Source organism: Chelonia mydas, chromosome 5 (genome assembly GCF_015237465.2).
Source record: "Chelonia mydas isolate rCheMyd1 chromosome 5, rCheMyd1.pri.v2, whole genome shotgun sequence".
In the NCBI taxonomy this organism is placed as follows: domain Eukaryota; kingdom Metazoa; phylum Chordata; order Testudines; family Cheloniidae; genus Chelonia; species Chelonia mydas.
Window position 1 is genome coordinate 82201211 of NC_051245.2, and position 26135 is coordinate 82227345.

The 26135-nt window shown below is 41.1% G+C and overlaps 1 protein-coding gene across 6 annotated transcripts in view; it reads right to left on the reverse strand.

Annotated features, from left to right (window-relative positions):
* SYK (spleen associated tyrosine kinase) overlaps nt 1-26135 on the reverse strand; it is a 76443-nt gene that overhangs the window by 18066 nt on the left and 32242 nt on the right. For 4 of the 6 annotated variants that reach the window (XM_037901672.2, XM_007056784.4, XM_043546754.1 and 1 more), the window contains exons 2-6: nt 23625-24077; nt 22295-22455; nt 8675-8813; nt 7211-7292; nt 6348-6400 (exon numbers count right to left, since the gene is read on the reverse strand). In XM_037901672.2, the coding sequence (XP_037757600.1) occupies nt 6348-6400; nt 7211-7292; nt 8675-8813; nt 22295-22455; nt 23625-24038 (849 nt within the window). In that variant the 5' untranslated portion in view covers nt 24039-24077. Of the gene's footprint in view, nt 1-6347; nt 6401-7210; nt 7293-7391; nt 7488-8674; nt 8814-19608; nt 19848-22294; nt 22456-23624; nt 24078-26135 lie in introns of those variants that run through there. The other 2 variants (XM_043546755.1, XM_043546756.1) reach the window with 2 other exon arrangements.

Below are 26135 nucleotides of genomic sequence, written 5' to 3' on the forward strand. Positions count from 1 at the left end.
CTGACAATGTTCTCTTTCCATATGGGATCAAAAACCTTTGGGAACTTTCTAGTTATCCTGCAACAAATGAACATATCTTCTAAAGCAGTGTTTCCCAAACTTGGCATGCTGCTTGTTCAGGGAAAGCCCCTGGTGGGCCGAGCCGGTTTGTTTACCTGCCGTGTCCACAGGTTTGGCCGATCACGGCTCCCATTGGCCGCAGTTTGCTGCTCCAGGCCAATGGGGGCTGCGGGAAGCGGCGGCCGGTACGTCCCTTGGCCCGCACCGCTTCCCGCAGCCCCCATTGGCCTGCCGCAGTGAAGTGGGAGCTGCGATCGACCGAACCTGCGGACGCGGCAGGTAAACAAACTGGCCAAGCCCGCCAGGGTCTTTCCCTGAACAAGCGGCGTCCCAAGATTGGGAAACATTCTTCTAAAACGTTTAGTGTTTTTGTGTAGGGTGAGCACTGTTCATCACACTTTTCCTGTAACAGTCACTCCTTAACTTTTGACCCGACCCCTGTACAGCTGTTTGTAAGGCTTTAAAGCTAATAATAGCTAACTCACATGACAGTATTGCAGACATAAAAATGCATCCTAAGATGAATATTTGGTAGAAGTTGAAGGAGGATGGCAGTACCAGTCTAAATAAGCTGGCACTCATAAAAATTTAAAAACTAATTAGGTTTGGGCCTAGGACTTACATGCCTAGTGCATGGTAACTACTATATAAATATATTAATATAACAATACTTGGACAGATGACCATTACTGAAATCTGGGTGCTCTAGACTTGTTGCTTCTCTGTATTGTTAGTGACTGATCTCAGGCTCAAATCCTAAACTCATTTCCTGGCCTAAATCCGATCAAGGTTTTAGGAAGATGCTCAGGGTGAAGGAATCATCCCCAAGGTGGTAGAGCCAGTGTCTGAAGAAGTTTACTTAAGGTCCCTTTACATGATGGGAAGGAAATGTCTCTACTCTGCCCAACTCTTCAGTGGAGTACTGCTATATATGGGGATGATGAGCAAGGCTTCATGCTCTCTGTGGTGTATGCCCCTCTTGTACCGCCTTCCAACACCCTGTCTCCCCTTTCTGCTCTGGTTTCACTGCAAAGGAGACCTCAGTGTGGCAGAAGAGGGGACTGGATTTTGACATCTTGTCTGGTGGCTTAGTGATAATATTACAGGAGACCCTACTGCTCTGTTAGTCATTGATGCTCCAGAGGATGAACACAAGGAGCTTCTCCGAAGCCATAAATTGTGATCTTCACTCTCATGAGCTAAGAAATATTGGAACTACTAGAGGCTTGTCTTGTGAACATAGCAAAGTCTATTCCATCTTTTCTTCCTGCACTGCTTATCTGTCGCCTTACATTCCACACAACTTTATTTCTGGGTGCCTTTTCCAAGACAAGCTGGGGCCTCTTAATCAGAAATGTTTGAATAATAGATTTTTTTGGTTCACTGGCAATAAAAATATTTTTTCGGGTTGACATGAAAACAATTTTTTTGGAAGTTTTCAAAAAGTCAAAAAAATCATTTTGGGTCAAACTAAACAACATTTTGTTTGATCTAAAATGAAACTTCATTTTGGATCAAATGAGTTTTTTTCCTTTTTAATTTTTTTTAAATAAAATGAAAAGTCATTTAAAAATTGAAAAGTGAAAGAATTTAATTTTGAAACGTCAAAATAAAACATTTGACAAAACAGATTTTTTTTCAGTTTTTTGTTTTGATTTATTTTGTTTTTTCACTGAAACAATTTGCAAAATGGCTGCAAATTCATTAAGTGCTTTTAGTGGATCCAAATCTGCCTATTTTGGCTGAAAATAGTTTCAGTTGAAAAGTTTTTCCCACTCTACCCCTAATCAGTCTAGCTCAGGCAATAGCCAAGTCTAAGAAGCAAAGGTTGATATCTCTGACTGTAGAGTCATGTTTAGGGTACTCATTGATGCATGTATCTGGGAAGAATTCCATGCAGATGTGTCTATTGACTGTGAATGTTTTTTGTGGAGTAGCAGGCACTAAACAGGGGTCTCTCCATGTAATATTCTCCTGTAGCACATTAAATCTCCTGCTTTGAGCACCTCCTCTTTGTTTTATAGGTCACCATTGGTATTTATGCTAAATTGAGTCCTGCATTCTTTGTAGCTTTCTCTCTTTCAAAGTAGAGGCTAGTGTTGTTATTTAAAAATATGGGCCAAAGAAAAATGTGCTTGCAAGTTTAAAATAGGAGTATCATGGAAAGGAAAATGTCAGCTTCTTCTACAGCTCAATTGGCTGCCTAGCTATTTTCAGATCCAAACCTCCCCATTCTACTTCATGATTAAATACATCTCTCACACAAAATATACCACTCCTTTTGGTAACTTCCTCATCGCTGGTTTTTGTATCTAGAGAATTCAAGAACAGAATGAGGAGTGGGAAAGTGATAGTGACCGAGAGGGGCTAGTGGCATGGCGGGCTTGTTTATGAATAGGGGTAAAGGAGGATCAGACTAGCAAGTGGGAGAGAAGAAGATGATTGAGGGGATGAGTAGTAACATGGGGCCAGATGAGGAGTAACAAGAGACCAGAGACTAAGGGAAGCAGCAGTAGCAGGGTAAGGTAGGAAGAAGGGAGCCAGGACAAAGATAGGTAGGCGACAGGGGCTTGTTGGAGCAGGACAGGGAGAGGAAGGCAGAACTATATGGAATCAGGAGTATGAGGGAAGGTGGAGAGGCAGAGGAAAATCTGCTTAGGTGAGGAGACCCTGTTGACTCTCTGGCTCGTGGAGAAGGAGGAAGGACTTGGGATATATGCTGGTTGGCAGGCAGGAAGAATCTGGTCTGTGGGAGGAGGGGAGTGGATTTGGCTGCCATAGTTAAAAAGGAAGAGGCAGGTAAGGGGAGGAGCTCCTTGCTATCCAGCTTTGTAAAATTAAAGGGATATAATGCTCCAGGATTTCTGAAAACTGTGATCGTAGAACAGACCTAGCATGCTATGAAAATGGTGTATTGGAATCAAGTAGATGGTTAACTGTGAATTCTACATGGTCTACATCAGTGTTTGCAATTGTTATTGATTCTTCTGATGATGCACTTCTATCTGTGACGTTTGAATTAATTTTTCATTTAAGCCCTGTATATAAGAACTGCTGCATAAGTGGTCAGCTGAACAGTTCAAGAGTTACCGTTTCTCCACAAGGATGTCCATGTGGAATTCAACTACAGTAAGTAAACCTGTCGAGCTCTGTAGATAATACGATTCCCTGTAATTTTCTGTTTTTTCCCTTTATATTAAAAAACCAAAGAAATGACATACAAGGAACTCTGTTAATGCAATACCAATGTTCAGATGTTAATTACAGAAAAGTCTATAAATTATATATTACTGAGAATATATTCTCTTTACAGCAATAATTTTAGAAAAGGAACTAACAAGGTATGCACATACCATTGAACTCTTTGTTCTCCCCAACCCTCCTTGCTGTTTTACCATATGTTTAAGAAAGGGCTCAAAACTATTTCAAATTAGGTCAATAGTAAAATTTCTATTCACTTCCATGGCAGAAGACTCAGGTCTATATCTGTAAGTCCCTTGAAGTTTTAGTGTTTTGAGCCCCAGTGCTGAAATCACTAAGAATGTGTATAATTCTACTCATGTGAACAATTCTACTCATGTATAACTCATGTGAATAATTCTACTCATGTATAATTCTACTCATGCCTTTTAAACTCAATGGGACTATTCACATGAGTAAAAACACACGTTTAAGTGTTTGCAGGACCAGGTCCTTAGTATGTAAAGAATCATGAAAAACTATGGAGATATAAATAACGTTAAATTATAATGATACAACTAGAATTAGAGTTGCACTGCAATTTCACTGATGAAGTGGAAAGAAGAGTTGGGCCTGTGTTCTTTCATTATATGATCACACAATATTGGTCAATTTAACCTACTATTCAGCTAATAGTATAAAAAAAATAGAACTACCGTTTTTTCTAAGATAACACTTTATAGAGTTTCAGGTGTTTACTTTTCCTTTATAAACTTGCAAGCATATAAGCAGTATTTTCTGTTCTTGCATAAGCTGAATTTTAACATTTTGCCTCCACTAAGGTTGTGTAAATAAGATGACTTGTGTATCACTGACATATTTAAACTTCACATTTGAATAGAATTTTAGTTACACATATGTTGTATGAGCCAAACCTCAAGACCAAGATTTTCAAAAGTGGCTAATGGTTTTGGACGCATATGTCAAAGAGACCTGATTTTCAGAAAGCATTGGCCTCCTATTCTCTGAAAATCAGGCCACTTTAAGGTGTCTTCAGTTAGCACCCAAAAATTCAGGCATCCAATACTATGGACCACTTTTTGAAATATTGGCCCAAATCCAGATATTGTATGATGATATAGCAGATTGGGACAGTATTCTCACAATAATCTCTCTCAGTCTCATGGAAGTATTTCCTGGGGTTATTTCTCTGTGGAAAAAACCATTGAACAATCTACCGTCGCAGTAAGAGGTGGATGTGTTTTGTGATGAAGGGAATGGATGGCAGGCCACAGTCATTAGTTTGAGCAGTCATAGCATCAGCACAAAAGCTAGAGCTAATCTGAGCCAGCAGGGCAGGGAAGCAGCACTTTTGAGAGCCAGGAATTTTTCTTGTTTAAAAACACAGGGTGAAGCCCTGGCTCCATTGAAGTCAATAGCAAAACTCCCACTGATTTCAACGGGGCCAGGATTTCACCCAAAGCTTTTGATCAAGGTGAAGATGCACAGCTCTTGTTTATGTGAGAAAAAGTGTTTATTTTGTTTTTTAAAAATTACTACGTCAATCTCCCTGACCCTCCAAGGCTCCAGTAATGGCTGTGGTGCAGTCACCCCTCTAACTGGGTTGTGTGAGCTAGTCCAGGACTTGGCCCTTAGTATGTGACTAAGTCAAAGTTGTCCCTGAGGCCACTGTGAGTATTCAAGCAGCCTATGTACATGCATGCATCAGGCAGAAATGCTATTGTCACATTTTGTGCGTTGCTTGGCAAAGGTATTGCATTATTATTATTATTTTAAATATTACATTTTCCTCTCTGGCACCACTGCCTTTCATGTTCTGTTGTTACTGATCAAACACTAAAAGGCTGAACATAGGGTACCATGCTGTTGTTTACCTAAATGCTATCACCAGCCCACACCTCACCACAGGCTCATGTATTGTATGCTCGCCTGTTTATGTGACATTTTGTTTTTAGCTGATCATCACTCATGGAGAGCCAGGACAGTTTACCTAACTACTGCCCACTTATCAAGCTCTGGCTGGTATGGGCCCCTGTAGGCCTAAAACACAGTCTCAGTTTGGGTATATCGGCTCTCTCATTCTTCCCCAGAAAGAGTTTCCCAAGAGCTCAACAATTTCAGACTCTTCCTGTATTGTTTTTCTGTATCTGATGTTTCCCTAACTGGAATCCTAAACCTGAGTCTAAACATTCATAAGTGTCAAAGGTACAAGATTCATATTTTAGATATTTTTAAAAACTAGTGGCATATAGGTGCCATTTGTGCCTCTGAAAGTATGCCTGTATTTTCCTAAAATATAACAAGTGATATGATTGCATATGTTTGGCGATCATGTAATTAAAGACTCTTTTGCAGTCCATATGGGCAAGCAGGGCAGTTCTGTTTGGTGTGAACCTCACTTATGAATTTCTTGTGCTTTGTATAATTAAAATTTCAAGTTTGGGGCCAAATCCTGCCCCCTGCAGCAGTGAGGAGAAAAAAGAAGAAAGTCTAGATAATCTTTGACTGCCTCTTCATCTTTTGCAGAAGCAGCAGGGCAGAATATTTCCAGACAGCCCAGCGCATGGGCCTGGCTGTCATCTCTGTCTGCAAACCACATCCTAAAGGGTACATAGTTTGTGGTCAAACAAGGGTGCTTCTAGCCTCCCAGTCAGCTATAGCCCAACCCAACACTCACTGAAGTCAGTGGAAAAAATCCTACTGATTTCAGCGCATATTGGATCAGGCCTTTGCAAAACCAGATGTCAGCAACAAGTGTTAACTGTGGAAATAGTTTGTACTTATTCAGCAAAGTGATTCTGTTTTAGCCAGCAGGTTCCTGAAACAGAAGATGCACTGTGCAGTATCTCAGCTCCCCCCTGCTGTTATAGTTAGTGCAGGATCTAGCCAGTAATGTTGCCATAGTGTAGCTTTTTCATATGATAGATCATAATATTTGAATCTTGTGCCTATAAAACAAGCCCAAGAAATTATGTGCTGCATATAACTGAGCATGCATTCATTAAAGTTCCTAAAATGCTAAGAAATACTAAGGATCTCACTTGCTTTTCTTAAACATAAGCATTACTGCTACTGCTTACTCTTACCTTAGGATGCGTTCCAGGAAGTGGAGGTGGACGGGTGTCAAAAATGATGTTAGCTATAAGGGAATCACACATAAGAATTACTTTGTAAGCATACAGATTGCTGCCATTCTTACCAATAGTGGGGAATATAGCAGCGAAAAATAGCAGGTGGATGGCCTCTTACCAAACTACTGATTTTACATACTATGGTTCCAATAGGTTTTACTTATGACCAACTGACGAGATATTGAACACAACAATCACTGTCTACACTGATTGGTAAGTCATGTTCAACACCATGTTAGTTATCACCATGCTACAATATTGTATTCTGATGAGAACTAATTTTCAAGTGAAGAAAAAGCCATTTTTATGACCTGTTGAGACTTTCACCCCCTATTGCTATATAAACTAGCCTTAGAACCTGGCCCAGAATTTTTTTCTGCTTTCTGGACTAGACAGAATACTTGCCAGGCCTACTGGCCTTGAAAAGCTTGCAGACAATACTTCACCTCCTGAGAAAGAGAAACCATCCCAAGAAGAATTAAAATATTTGCGGATAGCAAGGGATGATTTAGTTGGGGATTGGTCCTGCTTTGAGCAGGGGATTGGACTAGATGACCTCTTGAGGTCCCTTCCAACTATGATTCTATGACTAATTGCCATCAGGATTAGCATTCATTGGAGGCAAGAATATGGCTCTATATAATATAGAATCTCCCCACACCTTCTCACACTACTTACTATACCTTATATCACTATTATCCCTGAGCAATTCTTTATAATATTCTGCATGTTCCTATTCCTGTAATGAAGAAAATGCACACACCTCTTCTTATCTGTAGCAGGAACATTAGAGTTTTACAATCATCTGAATAACTTACCATTTTCTGAGCCAAGACGTGCACATGGAATTGTGAGGACCCTTTGCAGCCCATCTGGTTTGTATGAATAATGTTCAACTAACTACCAGGGCAAAAAAGAAGAGAGAATGTCAGAAGGTAATGGAGGAAAGAAAATAATGGGCAATAATACCTGCTGTTTGTTCTTGACAAGTCATTTCACCTTTCTGTGCCTCTGCTTCCCGTCCTACTCTTTGTCTGTCATGCCCACATGCTTCAGGGCAGGCACTGCTTCTCACTGTATGCCTGTACTGTCCCTTGGCTGGGTCTGTAGACACTACTGTGATGTTAACAATAAGACATGTATTGTTATTAGAACTGGCCTTTGCATTTTGGGGTGGCTTTACCTGCACACAGACAGTGGAATCACAGTCATTCTACTGTCTATTGTGGGGTGGGATGGGGGAATGCAGGCAGGATTTGCAGCTCTGTTCAGACCACCACAGTACTTTCTCTCAATCCTATCTTTCTAAATTGTGCCTGTGTGTGCACAGCATCTAATGTACATATTCATTATGCGAGGGTGTGTGTATGCATTTATTTATTTTACACAGCTCTAGGATCACAGGCAAATCCTGCCTCCCACCAGTATGTCTGTCTGTGGTGGAAGAATTTGCTTTGCCCATACAGGTCTCCTCATCAATAGTGGAGAACACTAGTAAATCAGCATTTTTGTCAGCTTTTCATTAAGCAGGAAGGATATGCATAGTTAAGGGAAAGGCTAACTATTATATACAACTATAGACTTACATTATACACATACAGTTATAACAATTTGTGTTAATATACTTTTAAACAATAGGTGGCAGCAGAAATCTGCTACTGTTTCATTTTCTTTAGTGCTTTCAATTTACCCATATTTATTCCTTGCAGTGCCTCATCTTTATTACAGACTATAGTATAATCAGCAATCCATTCCATGATTACTTAATCTGGGCCAGGATTTAGACAGACAGTGTTGGTAATGCTGGGCAGGCTGTATCTCTCAGTTTGCCAGCTAGCGAGTCACAGAGCTAAAGAGGATTATGTGTGCCTAGCATCCTAAACTATTCCCTTTGTGATTACCACACCAGAGTTCTGCCTTTTGCTTGTCACAAAGGATGTTACAGAAATGCCATAGAGCTATTATTTAATCTTGCTTTTACAAATGAAAATGCCTTTTCATTCAAGGAAATGTACAATTCTTTAAATAATAACTAGAGCAATTTTAAATTAAGCCAAAATATTTAAAAAAAACAACAACTACCTGTACCGCTTACATAGCCTTCTATACTAAAAACTACTTCCCCCTTTTCCCCTAAAGGATGAAAATCACTAAAAATTAAGTTAGAAATATGTGGCCAATTAGCTAAAGATTGCAGATGTGCAGTAAAGTAAAACAGAAACTGCCTTATTTGGTGCTATAAAAACATGATGAGAGTTACCCAACTGACTAATTTAGCAGACCTGCCAGAGGGTGTCAAACTTTTTTCCATCTGGTATAGAGAGCTTTCCTGTCTTGTCTCTGTCAATACGATAATGCAGTACTTTTCCTTCACTGAGCAGACAGAGAGCATAGGATCCATTGTTGTCCCTTTCCCTGATTCTGAAATGACAAGAGAAATATCAAAGGTTATTCTCAACTAGTAGCAAGCATCTGTATTTTGGAAAAAAAAATCGTATTTTCTATAAGCTTTCCAAAAGGAAATAGGGCTAAATCTCCACCCCAGCTTTTGAGGACTTCCCATAAAACTCTCATGTACTTTTAGTGTAAATTTTATAAAATGGAATTTTTTGAAGTCATTTTCCTTTCGGGGGGGGGAGGGGGGAAGGGGGAGAAGGAAGTTCCAACATGTGGCGCTATTTGCTAGGGAGCAGCAGAATCCTATGTTGTGCACAACAGGCATACTATGGGCAGGTCTACACGAGAAGTGCTACATCGGCACAGCTGCACTGATGCAGCTGGCTGCTGTAGCACTTCTGGTGAAGACGCTCTATGGCAACAGGAGAGTGCTTTCCTGTCAGCATAATTACTCCACCTCCGCAAGAGGTGGAAGCTATGTCAGCGGGTGGGTGTCTCCCACCGACATAACGCCAGTGTGGATAGCACTTAGGTCATTATAACTTGCCTTGCTGAGAGGGGGTGTCTTTTTCACACCTCTGAGCAAAGTAAGTTAGATCAAATTAAACAGTAGTGTAGACCTGCCCTCAGTGAGTCAAGACGCTCTGAATGCATGCACTTTTGTGCACTTGCTGGCCTGATCCAAAGCCTAGTGAAGTCAGAGACAGAGCTCTTGTACATAACAGTTGTATTTACGTCTCTCTAGTACCTCAAATAAAGTGGACATCAGCAGATAGGTAGATACAGTGAAAACTGATTATTCACTCTTTTATCCTATATCCTAATACAAAGATTGGGGGGCAGGGGTTATCTGAAATTAATAGCAGGTTAAGATAAGCATAAATAAAAAGAGAAACATTGAATTAGCTTGTGGTGTTTACTACTATAAGTAAGGATTACGTCATGGAGGTCATGGATTCTGTGACTTTCAGAGACCTCTGTGACATTTTCCACTTCAGCCTCAGGATGGGGGCCACGGAGTTCTGAGCCACTGTGGGTGGCAGGAGTGCCATGGAGCTGTCTGCTGCTGCGGCTGGCGAGGGAGCCCCAGAGCTCTCAGCAGTGGCGGTGGTTGCTGGACCCTGCCCCCCACACAGCAGGGCTCGGACTTCAGTTGTCCCCCCATCAAACCTCCCCTTAATTTTTAGTAGAAGTCACAGATGGGTCAGAAGGTTCTGTGAATTTTTGTTTATTGCCTGTGACCTGTCCATGACTTTTACTAAAAATAACTGTGAAAAAAGTTAACCTTAACTATAAGTCATGTTCAAACAACAGAGCAGGATTTTAAAAAGCAGTTTAATTTTATTAATTATGTTAATATTTGTTAAGCAAATTAGATCTTATGCTTCCTGATGCAAAGTCTGCAGTGGATACATAAAGCATTGCACTGTTGGTTATGCACGCAAGCAATGATTTTCTCTCTCTGAAGTATCTCTTTATAGCTACTGCCCCAGACAGAGTGCTCATCTTAATGGACCTGTGGCAAAAAGTCAAATCCTGGTTCTGTGTCCTTACGTGTTTGGAATTCAAGTGCAATTCTTATTTATTTTACATAATATTAGGTTATGAAGATGATCCATGTTCTCTCCCCAATATCTTCATTGGTAAGATAAGGACAATCAAAAGTTACCTAGGAGACCATGGAATGTAGTGCAAAAAAAATGTGTACTATTCACATTCAGCCAGGATACTGGCTAAACAGGAGGTCTTAAAAAATATATGAAGCACCTGCATTCAGTAGTACTGCTTTTAAAACCATACTGCACGTTGTAGTCACATTAATCCAGTATGGGTTTGTCTCCCTTCAGTGGCTGATCCCAGGAAATGGTTTGAGCATGCTACTGCCTCTATGCTGTCACTCTGGTCCTTTATCAGAAAAAGTAGACTTTTAACTTTAGATCCAGAGGCCCCAGGTTCAAACACTGCTGGTAGGAGGCTGTCAACTGAATTGGTCAGTACGTTTTCGGATGTAACGTCTTCCCACTGGAAAATGCAGCTTCAACTACATTGAAACATTCTGAGGGGACGTGTCAATTCTGACTAAACTTTAGACTGAAACCTGCCTGGTTTCCTGCCACCTCACCTACATGCCTTCCTGGACTCCTGAGCAGCCAAGAAAACATGCCAAAAAATTCCATTTTTGGTTCTCCTGCCTGTGAAAAATTGCAGTGTTTTGACCGTTTTCTCCCAATTCGAGACAAAGGGTTTTTTGGTTGTCCACCTCCTCGCCCCCAAAATTCAAAATTTTTCATGGGCGGGAAAAATTGTTTCTCAGCCAGGTCTATATGTCAAACAGCTTTCAGAGTTTAAATGATATTGAAATGAGTTCACAGTATTAAAGAACTGAAAAGCTGAATCATTGTTAAGGTTAAGATTTTGCCATGATTATTTTTACTAAAAGTCACGGGCAGGTCGCAGGCAATAAACAAAAATTCCTGGAAGCCTGTGACCTGTCTGTGACTTTTACTAAAAATAATGGGCTGATGGAGGGGTGACTGAAGCCTGAGCTCCAATGGGGGTGGGAGGGGTCCAGCAGCTTCCAATACCACGGCAGCTAACAGCTCCAAGGCCCCACCACAACCCATGATGGCAGGGAATTACAGGTCTCCCCAAAACCAATGGTGGCTAAGAGCTCTGGGTCACCACCGGCTGACAGCTCCAGTCCCTCCACACTGGGGGTGAAGCAGAAAATGTCACAAAGGTCTCTGAAAGTCATGGAATCTGTGAGTTCTGTGACCTCTGTGACATAATCTTATACTTAATCATTGTCAACTAGTTTCTCAAAGAACTTAGAGGTAAATATATGGCATGAAACCTATGTCACACCCCCCTCCCCCCCAGGGGGTTCCCTGGGAAGGCAGATCAGCACTGCATGTTGCTAACACTGTTGCAAGCAACACAAAGCATTTTGGGGAGGGTCAAAGGTGTGAGTGGGGAGTGGAAGATTCCTTTGCAGGCTGCGAGAGGCTAAAGGGGGAAGGAGGGAGAGAGCAGAGAACAAGTTAACTCAACACTTTGGCTAGCTCAGTCTGAAGATAAGACGCTGGCTCCAGCTCAAGGCCAAAGCACACAACTGACGCTCGGCGGCCTGCCAAGAAAGACGGGGGTGGGGAGCCTGGATTCCAACTCCGACCAGCCACGAGAAAAGAAGATTCAACTGCATAAATCTGCAGCGGCTCCAAAACCGAGCAAGACAGTGAAGGCTGACAAGGGGGAAAACAACTAATGTAGTGTCCCTAAAGCCAGGATGTTTTGGGAAAACTGAAGAAGCCACGAAAGGCCGGCTTGGACCAGTACAAAGAGCACGGGGAGGGAGTAGGGGGGAGGCAGAAGTCCCAGACTAAGATGCCCCCAAAGGACCCTAAGGTTTAAAACCCTCCCGAGAGCTGAAGCAAATTGGAGATTGGCAGCGGACCCTGGATGACCTGTGCGCACAGGACAGAACTCCTGTCCACCTCTGCCCCTCTTCTTCTTACGTTACACCCAGGCCTGTCCAGCCTTGGGTAGTGCAGGTGTGAGTATGAAAGTGGGTTAGGGCTTCGGGTACTAATGCTTTCTTCCTTCCTCTGAGTGACGTGGGGAGCACCCATCACTCTCTGCTGTTATTTTATTATTTTATCAATAAAGCTTTAAAACTTAGACACTTGGTGTGTTCGGTCATCTCTTCCCTTAACGATCCTGTGGCCTCAGCCTGATCACCTGACGCCTCAGGCAGATTGGTAACAGAAATCTGTCACACCCAGACATGGTACTGAGAGGCTTTTGTTGGTGTTGTATTTATTAATACACAATTAGGTCACGTTCCTGTAACTCCATTGGGCTTTGTAATGCTTTCCTGGTTGCTGTGAAGGAAAGGGGTTTAATTCTCTTCCCCCTTCCTGGTTCCTGATGTGTGTGTTTGTTTCCCCTCTTCTCTTATACGTAAGATGGAAGGAGTCTCTCCTTTCCTCGCACCCACCATCTCTTGGCAGGTAGGAGTCCCAGTATCTTTCTCTCCTCCTCATGCCTGCAGAGAAAATACCAGGTTTCCAGTGGCATTTATATGGATGAGTTTGTCTAGCACACTTTGAAATGCCTGAGCCACAGCTGTGTGATTCTCTCTTTCTTCTCTCTGCCTTCATTTCATGTAGAAGCAGCAAAGTGTAAGCCAGGTCAGGAGACTAAGTAAGAGGCACATGTTGGGCCCTGAAAAGCTGTATCCTACTTCAGAATATTTTCTTTTTCATCTCTGATCCTTAAAAAACTTACTGTAATCAGAGTCTACCCTCTCGTTGATGTCTGGTCCTGAGAGACTGTATGAAGGTAACTCATTAACAGTAATAATCTCTGCACATGTAAAATGTCAGCCTCAGTAGAGCAGATCAATATACTGGATACAGGATTGCTTTACATGTTATTGGGAGATAATAGATTATATTTCTTAATATGGTGCAAGTTATTTTCTGAATGGAAGTCTGAATTCTATGGAATGTAATGCAAAATTGCATATCTATTTTGGAGACAATGCCCTCCACTCTGAACATGTATTTCTAGCTCTTTTAATTATTAACAGCAATACACAGGACAACAAACTGCAAGTCATTCTCCATTTTAGCAGAGACCTTGCTGCTCTTGACTGGTCAGCCAGTACAGGAAGTCAGTGTGCTAAGTACCTATATGTTAAGAAAAACCACAAACAATATGGTTCAGGTTTCTTTTAAAGTGGTAGGCAAGCTATTTTGGTTTCAGAAAAAAATATCTTATTCTATTTCCCCTTTTGGCAAGTCAGTGTTCCAATCACATTTATGTTCTGTACATTTACATTTTAACAAACAAATATAACTTTGCATGCAAAATGGCTGAATGAGCAGTTCAGAATAACCCATGAACAAGCTCAAACAAGTCCCATTTGAATTCAATGAATCAAATCAAAACATTATATCACATCCATTGTTACTATATCACATAGCATTGTGATGTTAAGATGCTAGCACTATGATGCAATTAAGAGCCTGCACACTTTCAGATAGCCTTCAAACCTGTTGTCACAGCTCAAAACTAAATGCCTGCTGTCTTTGCAAGACAGTGTGAAGTGCTCTTAGAAGCTGGGTTTCACAATTTCATTTTGGTTTTGTAATGGTAACTTGTGAAACTGATCATGGTTTTCTAGGTTAAGCTAATCCCAAGGAACTCTTGCTAAGTATATACTGCTTAGCACTTAATAAAATTCACCACTTAGTGTGTCTCCTTTGCCCATGGAGTTTGAACAAACTTAAAAATTAAAGTGAAACTAACAAAGAGAGAACTACCTAAATTGAAAATGATAACATTTTCTGAACAGCTGGATAAGTGAAATCAACAAGTTTTGCACAGCTCTCATTGTGGCAGGGTGATATTGGCAATGCCGCATCAGTGTCGCTATGTTGGATTTGGGGTTCACCTACATTATTTTGCATACACAGAAGTTTCTGTTTAGTAATTTTCAGAACTGCAAAAACTATGTAACTGATTAGACTGTGTGTTGTAGCCGGGTTGTACAATCATAGAATCATAGAATATCAGGGTTGGAAGGGATCTCAGGAGGTCATCTAGTCCAACCCCCTTCTCAAAGCAGGACCAATCCCCAATTTTTACCCCAGATCCCTAAATGGCCCCCTCAAAGATTGAATTCATAACCCTGGGTTTAGTAGGCCAATGCTCAAACCACTGAGCTATCCTATCCCCCACTGCAGCACAGCATTTATGGATCTTCAATAAATTCCCATGTAGGAGTTCAGATGATACAATAATAAATCCCTTGCCAAAATGGTTTTCTGTGGGCATTGTACATTTTTAAACTTTTTTAAAAATCAAGATCAATTAAAGAAACCATTAGTAGAATACTACCTGCTCCTCCATCCCAACACTTGCATACACCCAGAGAAGTAAAATATAACAGTTAATGCCTGGAAACAAAAGATTGCTCCTATTCCTACTGAAGTCAGCTCTCATAGATAGCAATAACAGGTGGAATCACACTGGTATCCAAACGTTTTGTACTACTTATATTTTAAACACCAAGGTTACAATGAATTCACAACCAAAAATTAAGCATTGAGTGGTGCAGTAAAAACAGAATTTATTCATTCCATTGGTTGGAATTCTTCCACTCAATCTGTCCCTTGGATTTCTTAGGTCCTTATGACTGTAAGGTTAAGTGACAACTGATAGCTATTTCAAGGATAAATGTAAATCCTGTAGGCTCATTTAAACATTTTCTTGGATAAAGTCTCGATTTTATCTCAGTACCTTTTGCTTCCAAACAAAGCCAAATTATCCCCTCTGTAAAAAGAAACAATCCTATTGAGGAAAAAAATGTTGTATATATAATGTGGAAAATTCATGACCTTCTACCACTGGGGAAGTTTGGAAGAAGTTAGTGACAAAAGACTTGGTTTTGGAATGCTGTGGAACTCAAGGATGCTTGAAGAATCACAACTGTGAATTGATCGGAGGCCCTCTCAAAATATTGGGTTCCTGCTTGGGTCTTTGCAGACCCCTAAAGAGCAACCACGTGAAGCCATTACAGGGACTGTAAGAAAGCTATAATTTATACAAAAAAACATCACTGACACCAACTTCCAACCCTAGTAATCCGTTTACATTTTGAAGGCTATATTTAGCACTAAAAGGGGCTGGTAATTTTGTGGGGGAGGAAAGTCCCTCCTCCCAGTTAAATATTGGTGGGGATAAGTCCTCCCTACTTTCCATTGGGTCCAACACCCATGAAAGTGTAGCCAAAAAAAGGCTGACAGTAAGTCTGGTGGAAAGTGAGAAGAGAGGAGGAAACATATAGTGTAGTTACTCATCTTCTTTTCATGCTCATGTGTATATGTGTCCTACCCCCAGGCTATAGAATAGATAGAGCTATCTGGCCCACAGCCAACAACTAACATGATCCTGTAATACCTTTATCAGTGGAATAGTTGGGTAGAATTTTCCAGTTCCCTAATTAAAGTATCATAGATATTTTTATTTTCATGATAGCCGATGTCAGCAATTCCCAGTCCTATTTATAGATACAGAGCTAATAAAAATAATGCAAATGTGCATTACACAATTCAGCACCATGTAGTTTGGTCAGGCAGTATTTAAAAAGAAAAGCAGACTGCTGAGACTAGATTCCCACTTAAAAAAACAGCGTCAATTGTTCCAATACATGAGAAAAGCATTTAGTGTCATCAGGTATAATATCACATCAAATAATGCTGGGCAGGATGCCATTAGTCATTTTAATGGACTAGACTAGCTTTGCTCGGCCTTGGCAAGCTCAAAAGATACTGCAGGCATCCTTGTGATATTAAAATGATGTTTTGGTTCCTTTCTGGTACTTCTACATGGATGTTCAAGTTATATACAAACTATATGTGGCTGTGAACCTTCTGATAACATGTACACGATCGTCTGTAATTACAATAATTAGAGAAGCTGTATGTGTTTCGAATGCTGAATTTAAAAGTTTATAAATGTGTTAGAAACTACATATCTCATTTCAAACCGCAAGATTTGAAGCTGTATGGCAAAATTTCTAAATCTAGCCTTTATGTCTTGCAGGAGTTCATCTTCTAAACACATGCTTATAAAACTAAATTTACAAATTCAAAGTCAGGTGTATACTGGCTACTATTGCTTAGTTAGGTGCTGGAGCTCAAGCAATTTTTGCACATTCATAACTGATGCGGAAAGCCCAGAGGTACTGGGGCCATGAACTGCCAAACCACTAATTAAGCACTACTGGACACCACTAACAACAGCAGCACAGACAAACAGATACCACAGGTATTTCCCATTGAAAGTGCAGGAGAAAACTGGCATTTTTGGTATGGCTGGTTTGTACTTGTTGGCAAATGTTTATTGTATTTCTTAATGGGAATTTACTGTGCCCACGCACAAACCTGTATTTGAAAATTGATAGACTTCTGATAAAATTTTAGAGCCCCATAGAGAGAAGAATGAAATAATAAGAAAGTTGACAAGTATTTTACAACAATATCGCAATGAACTTTCAGTCTATTCTTCATTTAATGAATGCCACCTGTTGGGGTGGTGATGAGGCCGTAAAATTTCCCAGACCTCTTTTGTTGCAAAGAAAACATGTTTCCATGTTCTGAAATGGAGAACATGCTTTCTCTAATTCTTAAAAATGCTAACTAGTAAGGCTATTTCTGCAATAAATGAGAAAAAACCCTGATTTGATCTTCTACTCCTCAAATGCTAGTACATCATCTAGGAGTAGAAACTTGATCTCTCTGCATCTGGGGCGAAGTGCTAACACAACCAGCCACGCTGTTAGAAACTGAAAAATGATCTGCATGAAGCCGAGGGGGTAATGAAGCAGTTTTCTAGTGACTACATCACATTACATACCTAACTCAGTTTTTTTTTTTTAGAACAGGCAGATCAGTCAGTCAGGGAGGGTTTCAAATCATAGAATCATAGAATCTCAGGGTTGGAAGGGACCTCAGGAGGTCATCTAGTCCAACCCCTTGCTCAAAGCAGGACCATTCCCCAACTAAATCATCCCAGCCAGGGCTTTGTGAAGCCTGACCTTAAAAACCTCAAAGGGAGGAGATTCCACCACCTCCCTAGGTAACTCATTCCAGTGCTTCACCACCCTCCTAGTGAAAAGATTTTTCCTAATATCCAACCTAAACCTCCCCCACTGCAACTTGAGACCATTACTCCCCGTTCTGTCATCTGCTACCACTGAGAACAGTCTAGATCCATCCTCTTTGGAACCCCCTTTCAGGTAGTTGAAAGCAGCTATCAAATCCCCCCTCATTCTTCTCTTCCGCAGACAACAATCCCAGTTCCCTCAGCCTCTCCTCATAAGTCATGAAGAACCTCACAGAAGACATTCACAGCAAGTTCCCAGAAATTACCACTTTTAGTGAAACTATTTTACTGCACATAAACATCACTTAAGCATCAGAAAATTACTCACTAGTAATTCTGTTTGTTATAGTTCCCTCCTATCCAGTAACAGAATTTATAGACAGTGGATGCTACAAGCAATGAGCCAAAGAATGTAAGTATGCCTTATGGCATTTGGAGCACTTAATGGCCAATAAATTTCAGAAGGGAATGACAAAGTCAACTAAGGCTATGTCTACACTAGCACTTTTGTCGGTCAGGGATGTGAAAAACACACACCCCTGAGCGACATAAATTACACTGACAGAAGCACTGGTGTGGACAGCACTATGTTGGCGGGAGACCATCTCCCACTGATATAGCTACTGCTGCTCATTGTGAGTTGTTTAATTATACCAAAGTGAGAGAGCTCTCTCCCGTTGGCACAGAGCGGCTACACAGGAGACCTTACAGCGGCTCATGGGAGACCCATGCTATTGTAACGTCTCTAGTGTAGACATAGCCAAAAAGTACATGTGAAAAAAAACAGAGATGCTGGGTAGTCACTTTACAAATTCCAGAGGCAGAACCTCCTGTCCACTGAGCCCATAAAATCACTATACTTATGTGGGATTTCACAATTTTGGATGTAGCTGTTCGGCCTGGCCTTAAGGTAATGGGAAATAATTGTTAATCCACTAGTAGCCTTCTTTCCCTTGTTATAATCTCAAAAAAATTAATTGTTAACTTTTTATAAATTATGAGCATGATTTATGTAAAACTTCTGATCTCACTCATCTCTGCTGCAAAGAGACATTGCAACATAACATATTTAAAACAAGAGGTTAATTTACACTAAATGGATTGTTTTGTGGTAGAGGATGCAGGGGGAACCCCCCCCCCCGCCCAACCTCAGAACTGAAGGAAAGAAATGAGCAGGACACCTCTTCCCCCATTCTGCAAGCTACATTGATAGTAACTGAAAATTCTCCCTAAAGAGAAAGAAGTTCTTATGTGTCACTCTTAGTTTCCTACAATTTCTAAAGATATTGCTCCTAAAGCTTTGAATGGGTTCTACAAGTACCTGGAAAACCAATCGTAGGATCTACTGAAGAACAAATGGTCAATGCCTAGGTCTCCTCAAAAGAAGAGGACAAAGAAGCATTTGGATATAGGGAGAAGAATCGATTTCTCTGTCTTGATGGGAACATATAAAGATGAAATGGCTGAGGTGGACTTGCACAAACTTGATTCAGAGACCTCTTTAGAAACCAGCCACGAAAAAAACCAAGAACATTCTGGGGGGAGCAGGAATACACATCCAGCCACACTCAGAACTTCTCACTGGAAAAGGTATTGCTAATCCAGGAATAGGCAAGGGAAGTCAAGTGCAATCCTCTGTGTGACAGTCAGCAAACCCTTTCAAGAAACCCTCATCTCTGAACCAGCACTACTCAATATTCTGCCATCAGACCAAAGTGTTCCAAGGTATAGAAGAAGAGCAGACCTGTGAGAGGAGGTCTCATCCACTCGGAAATTTTCTCATCATGGTTAATTCTGTTCTGTCCATCAGGGTAGCAGGAACCTTGACTGCAAAATACACAGAAAGAACCAGAATAGCACTAAACTACTCCAGCAACAAATCACTGGACAGACTGTTTCTTTTCTAGAGCATAAGAATCTTCTTCCACTCAGCTTCTGAAGACAAAGCCTGCAGTATCTGTGCACTTCAGTATGTGATTACATTTTCTGAACAGATAGGAGCATAAAATGACCTTTGAGAATTCCTAACCCGAACTACCCACAGCTATTTATATACTTATCTGCTTGTTCTGGGGGCAGAGTACTTGAGTTCTGGTGGTATCTGTAATCTTCTGAATTTAAACAGGATAGGAGAGCCTTCTCTCACCTGTCATCCCTCAATAATAAGGGGAGCCCTTGAAAAGTCTTCTTTCCAGATTATCTTCATATTTCATAGCAGTGAAAACTTTCTAGGTTTGATAACACCAGTTCTCCCATAAGATACTCCTGAAGGGATCTAGATGTTAGACATATTCAGACTCAGACCCTTTTATTGGACACCGAATCAAGAGAAGTAGGAAAAGTAGGAAGTGCAAAGTTGGTCAGGACTCTGACAGATTTCTTGGGTGTATAAGCTCTAGAGATGGTTGCAGAAGAGCATATAGCAGCACTAGGAATCCTCCAATCTTAGCTACATTTTTTCTAAAGGGAAAGGCAGAATGGTTCAAGAAATCAGATGACAGCAATTGACGCAAGCCTACTAGTGAATCGGATAGTACGCTGAAAACCCTTGACATACCTTCCTTCTACTAAGCCCTAGCTTTCCTCAACCTCCTTCTCTTCTAATTTCATGTTGACTTCAGGTCTCTGCCACACCAAGTGAGCTCCCTCATTGCTAAGTGTGATGGGGTGCTTGCCCCACACTCGGGTCTAAGGGATTAATAGAGTCCTAGGGAGGCTGCGAATCAGAGAAGGGCTGAAGGAAGCAGCCAATCAGGGGCAAGAAGGCCCATATAAAAAGGGAGCTACAGGGCAGAGGAAGGCAGTTCTCTGCTGGGAGCCCAGGGAGGAAGGACTGTGTCTCTGGAGGGCTGAGAGAACTGCGTACCCTGGACAGAGCAGTGCTGTAAGCAGGGACCTGGGGAGCAAGAGACAGCTCCTGGCTGGCTGTTGGGGTTTGCAGGCTGAGGCCTTGAGGCAAAGGCAAAAAGGATGCTGGGGCCATGAGGAAGTGGCCAGACAATTCACTGCAGCAGCCAGTAAGGGAAGTGGCTGAACAGTGGACTGCAGGTCCCCCAGAAGGGTGGGGGGAGCACAGTGTATGGCACGGCCAGAGGACTGTGTTGCTGAAGAGGACACCCCAGTCCTTGGAGAGACATGGGCCCTAGAGCAGGAGTGATGGTGGCGAGGCACCACCCAAGAGGGTGCACTGACATGCAGAGCTAATTCACATGATAGACGTCAGAAGGCGCCAGAGTGGTGAGTGAACCTCATTACACTAAGCTGTGTGCTGAGTCCAGGTTCTCCAATAAAGCTGCTGAAAACCATCTCAAGCAAGCTGAAGCCATAACTGCCCAACCCCTACTGGGAACAGCAGATGTTCAAAGTGACCAGAAAGCACTTATCACCACTGAAGGCAAAGAAGTGTTTCAGGAAGGACAGCTCTTGCACCTTCTTCTGTTTGTTGTTAGGCTTCTTCTGCTTTGGAAGCTGCTTCCATGATGTGTGTACAGATTCCAGAAAACAAAGACAGCTGCCACAAGCAGGCTGCTGGAGTTGCTCAGTTGCGTGTCTTAACTCAGACCACATACAAAGTAAATTCCAAGAAATAGCAGGAAGAAGATGAGAACACCTATTGAGAAGGCACAGAAATTCTACACTCCATGTAGCTGCCAAGCTTGCCTGTCTGTACCAGCAAGAGAAAAAAACCATGTCATCTGTTTCAGAGCAGCTACTGTCACAGAAACAAGTGTATACAGTACTTAGTCTATAAATACAAGGTAGATTCTTATACACATTGCTATATATTGTTGTTTGGGAAGGAATATTTATGTGATGTGTGTGACTTGTAACCTAAAGCTTTGTTTCCTTTCTATCACTCACAGAAGTGTTGGAGTTCCTGTTCCTGTTTAATAAAGGAGTGGTTTATTTCTCAACTTCTACCGTGGAAAACACATATTGGGCAAATTATTACAGAAACCAGGAAAATGAGTCAGGGCTAGACTGTCACTTTGCCCCCTGTCCAGTTTACAGTGTGTAGCTGCATTGGTCCAGGAGCAGACCAGGGAGGGAACTGTGACTACAGCTAGGCAAAATTTGTTCGGTGAATAGTAAATTAATCCGAAAATGCATTTTCTGAGGCACCAGAACAATTTGTAATTCCGGATTGAATTCAACCCACAAAATGTTTTGATTGAGTCAAATTAGCATTTTCCAAGAGAAAACTGTCCCACTGGAAAATTTTCAGCCCACCTCTTCTCCTGACAAACTAGCTCTGATTAATCATTATCCCAAATGTCTTGTTTGTGATCAGGTAAACAGTAGAGGGGTCATATGAGTGGACAGAGAAATAGACACAGAATGGAATGATAAAGTGAAAGGAGCATTATTTAATTACATTCTTGCTGCCACTTAGTTGCAGAACAAAGTATTGTCATTGCCTCCTTGAAAAACAAATAATAATTATGGACACTAAATGTTAACGTAGTTTACTAGTATTTTGTATTTCTTTGATATCACATTCAGTACTATACCCTCAGTCATAAAGCTGAATGGAATTTTCTTGACACTCTGAATTCCTCTGCTGCTTCATACAGATTTTCCCTCAATGTCTGCTTGAACAAAACATGACCCTTGCTTTCACTCTATATTTTCATTTGAGTAAAGGTGAAAAACTAATCTCGAAGACATCTGCTTAGCTTTGGAATGGTTAGCAGCAATGAATATCACACTGCATTGGGCTTTCCCACAGTGAACACCCAACTCCTTTCTCACAGTCTCATTCATGATTTAGTTATGGAAAAGGTGCAGCAACCATGGTGGCAACTGCCACTACCAGAGATGAAAGTACTCACAAAAATTTTCCATTGGTCCTTGTCCCTAAAAGAACGCGGTGCTCTGATTCTTCCCGAGAGATCTTCTCATGGAACCAAGGCATCTTCTCATGGGCAGTAGTGGCAATCAATTTCTCCAGCTGTGGTTTTTGACTAATAATAGCTTGTTCGAGGGCATTACCCTGCAGAGTGGGAAAAGCACAGAAGGGTCAGTTGTACTGTTTTCTGTTACAGTGCAAAAAAACAAAACAAAACCCAACAAACACAACATCATAGTAAATGCCAATTACTGGACTGTGTGAGACACATCCAAAGTCTGTGGATAATCAGAGTTTTAGATCAAATTAATCTGGTTACTATTCAAGTTTTGGACTCATAGGGCAGAAACTAAATTCAAACAGACAATCCGAAATTCAGACATCTGGAGTTTATGTTTTTGATAGATATTGCAATGGGTATCTTTGGGAGATCATATTGTATAAAGAAAAGGAGTACTTGTGGCACCTTAGAGACTAACCAATTTATTTGAGCATAAGCTTTCGTGAGCTACAGCTCACTTCAAGTGAGCTGTAGCTGACGAAAGCTTATGCTCAAATAAATTGGTTAGTCTCTAAGGTGCCACACGTACTCCTTTTCTTTTTGCGAATACAGACAGGGCTGCTACTCTGAAACCTGTCACATTGTATAAGTTTATGAATGGTTACATATCATTTTGGGCTAGGAATTCTTTGGAACTCCAGTAGGTGGTAAGGCTAGTCACTGAACCTGCAAACAACTCCAGTGGTATACTGCCCCTTCAGGTTGCGTGCCTATACTGGTTCAAATGGGTTTTCACAGACCAACAGACTAAGGCTTTTGGTATAAAAATGCTGTGTTTAAACTCTCAGTCATGTAGCAAGAAAAGTTCCTGTTCTAAATTGTATATAATCTAAATAGACATACAAACAAAGCAGGCCAGGAGGGGAGGATACAACACAAAATAACTGTGCGCCAAGCACAAACATACACTCTGTATACAACAGCTTCCTTTACAAAAATGTGTGTGTTTAACAATTACCTATTTTCCTTTTTTTGGTTTGTTTTCAATCCTGATTGGCATAGGGAGATTTGATCTTATAACACTTAAAAAATAAATGATAAACTGTGCCACATTTCAGGAAAGAATACATTTATGGCCAAATTAATACAATGTACTGAAAAATAAAGGCTCATAAAACACAAGCAAATATAGCAGCGTTAACACAAACCTAACCACTACACAGCAGTAGCAATGGGTTGGAACCCATATAATACTGACTTTTTAAAAATTCAGAGTGAAGCATCTCTATTGCAGAAATGGGATTGCATTTACCTGTAGGTTCCAAGTTTGTTTGACATATTCCCTGATAAGGGTCTCTTTTAAATCCTCAAATGGCCCTGTTTTTGGCTCAACACCTGGTGGCCGGTTGCAAGGTCTCCTCAGTAGACAAACAAGACCATCAGCTTCATCTGAGTGATAGTTAATGAGTTCAGCAGGACTCATATGTGACTTCCCTCCTGCAATGGCATAAAAGCCACTCAGCTCTCTTTCAATTGTGTAGTGATGAACTTTCCTTCCATGTGCCAGGGACAAAGCAAAGCCACCCAGGAAGTTTCGACTCTGGCGCAACAGATATAGTCCATCACTCAGCCCTCCTTGCATCAGGTAATCTTCTGCTTCTTCACGTGTAATATTGCCAAAGAAGTAGGGCAGATGATTAGCACTGTTAGCCATGTTGGCGGCCATGGCTTTTCCTTTTGATCAGCAAGGATTAACGTTTTGTACCTGAAAGGAACGAAGGAAAAATAAGCATCCACTGGAAAAAACAAAAGACAATACTTTGAGGAATTTGGTAATAATCCTCCCCCACTTAAGTCAAAGGGAGTTTTGCCATTGGCTTCAACAGGAGCAAGATGGGGTCCTAACTGTTTTGTCACTCTACTACACAGACATGAGATTACTATTTTTTGGACCAAAAAGGCATAAGGCCATTTCCTGCAATGTTTCATGCAAACCTCCCATTGAACTCAAAGGGCAGTCTGCGTATGGGATGATGGCAGAACATACCCTAGAACCAATTGCATATGGGGAGTGCATGCCATGTATGCCCTGGGAGCGGCTAGGCCCTCAGAACAATTTTGTCTGGCTCCTGAACCTGCATGAAGGATGCCATTTTGTATATTTAGTTTTTTGTTTTTTTCTAATAAGGTGACTGCTAAGTCTTGCACGTGCATCATGAATTCACCATCTGAAAGAAAGCTGAGCACTTTGAGTTTGAGAGTACAAGATTACCGAATATGGGGGACAGCATGTGTTTATATATAGTAACGTACAGACATTACACATTACATTTGAATAACTGTTTGCACATCCAATGCAAATACTTCACATCTGTATTGACAGAATCATGATTTATTTGTTTTTTAATTAAAGCAGTAATCATTTTTTCTCAAAATAAGAAAGGACACTCATAATAACAAAGGACCAAATTCTGTCCTCAGACATATTTGTGTGACCCCCATAGTTGTAAACTGGTGTTGTATGTATGTCACTGAGGGCAGATTTTGTTTCCTGCTGTTTAAACAATTCATTAATAGTATTCACTTGATACAATGTTTCAGTTTTAAAAAGCTAGTGTTTTGTTAGAGGTAGAAACAATGGGCCTTGCTGAAGTTAATGGAGCAATGCTGACAAACGTACACCAACTGAGAATCTGACTCCATGTTTAATCCATAGTACTTACACTGGGATGCTATTTTACAAGTTTACTAGTCTGTCTACGAAAAGCCAGTGGATTTTATAGGCTAAGGTAGACCAGCCTATTGCATTACTTTGGACCCTGCCGTGCCAGGTTATTTCTGGCCAGTTCAAAGATACCATCTGTGGATCCCACTGGACTGTGACATCTACAGAAGAATATTCAAGATTACAGATGCAGAAAGACACCTCCCACTTTTCACTTCCACTTTGTTCCACTATGGGGGACCAAAAACTAGGTGTTTCACTTTTTAAACTAGCAGTAGACTATATATGACATGACCAAACATGTCTTTTTATAGCACTGCAGCTGTGGTTATGATTTCATGAGACTCTTTCATCCAAGTTCCTATTTGCAGGTGCTTACAATTTTCAGATAATATCTATCCTTTCGGCTAATTTTTATATACTTATTTTCAGCTCAAATGTGAGATACAGAAATGTAGTGTGGCTGCTTCTGAGATAGCCCAGCATGGAGAGAGAAACATTTAAGAAATTTTTTCCCACATATTTTCCCACATTCCTTAATAAGAAAATGCTTTTGTTTAGAGAGACTACAGCCTCAGTGAAGAAGGGATGTTTTGTTAAGTCTGAAAAAACCAGCTGTGAAGTGAAGCGGTTACAATTTACTGGTGATGGCGTGCGGCATGAATGCAGTACATCCTTTTCTTTAGGCCGTGTTTATAGTACAACCACTACAGCATCACAGCTACAGCACTGAATCTGTGCTGTTATAGTGCCAGAGTGTAGGTGCTTCCTACGTCTACACTATAGAAACTGTTTTTCTGTCAGTGTCGTTAATCCAGCTCTCCAAGAGCCAGTAGCTAGGTTGACAGATGAATTCTCCCGTTGACCTAGCCACGTATATACCGGGGGATTAGGTTGACCTAACTATGTGGTCAGGGCACAACATTTTTCACAGTCCTGAGTGATGTCGCTAGGTCAATCTAATTTTTACATTTAGACCAGGCCTCAGAGAAGGGCAATTCCTGACTCTGTTGCTGTGCAGGATCCCCAGCAGCAGAACTAGTGTGGTTTCAGTGTCAAAGGGAAGGGGTAGGATTCTAGGGAGTCTATTCAGGGGAT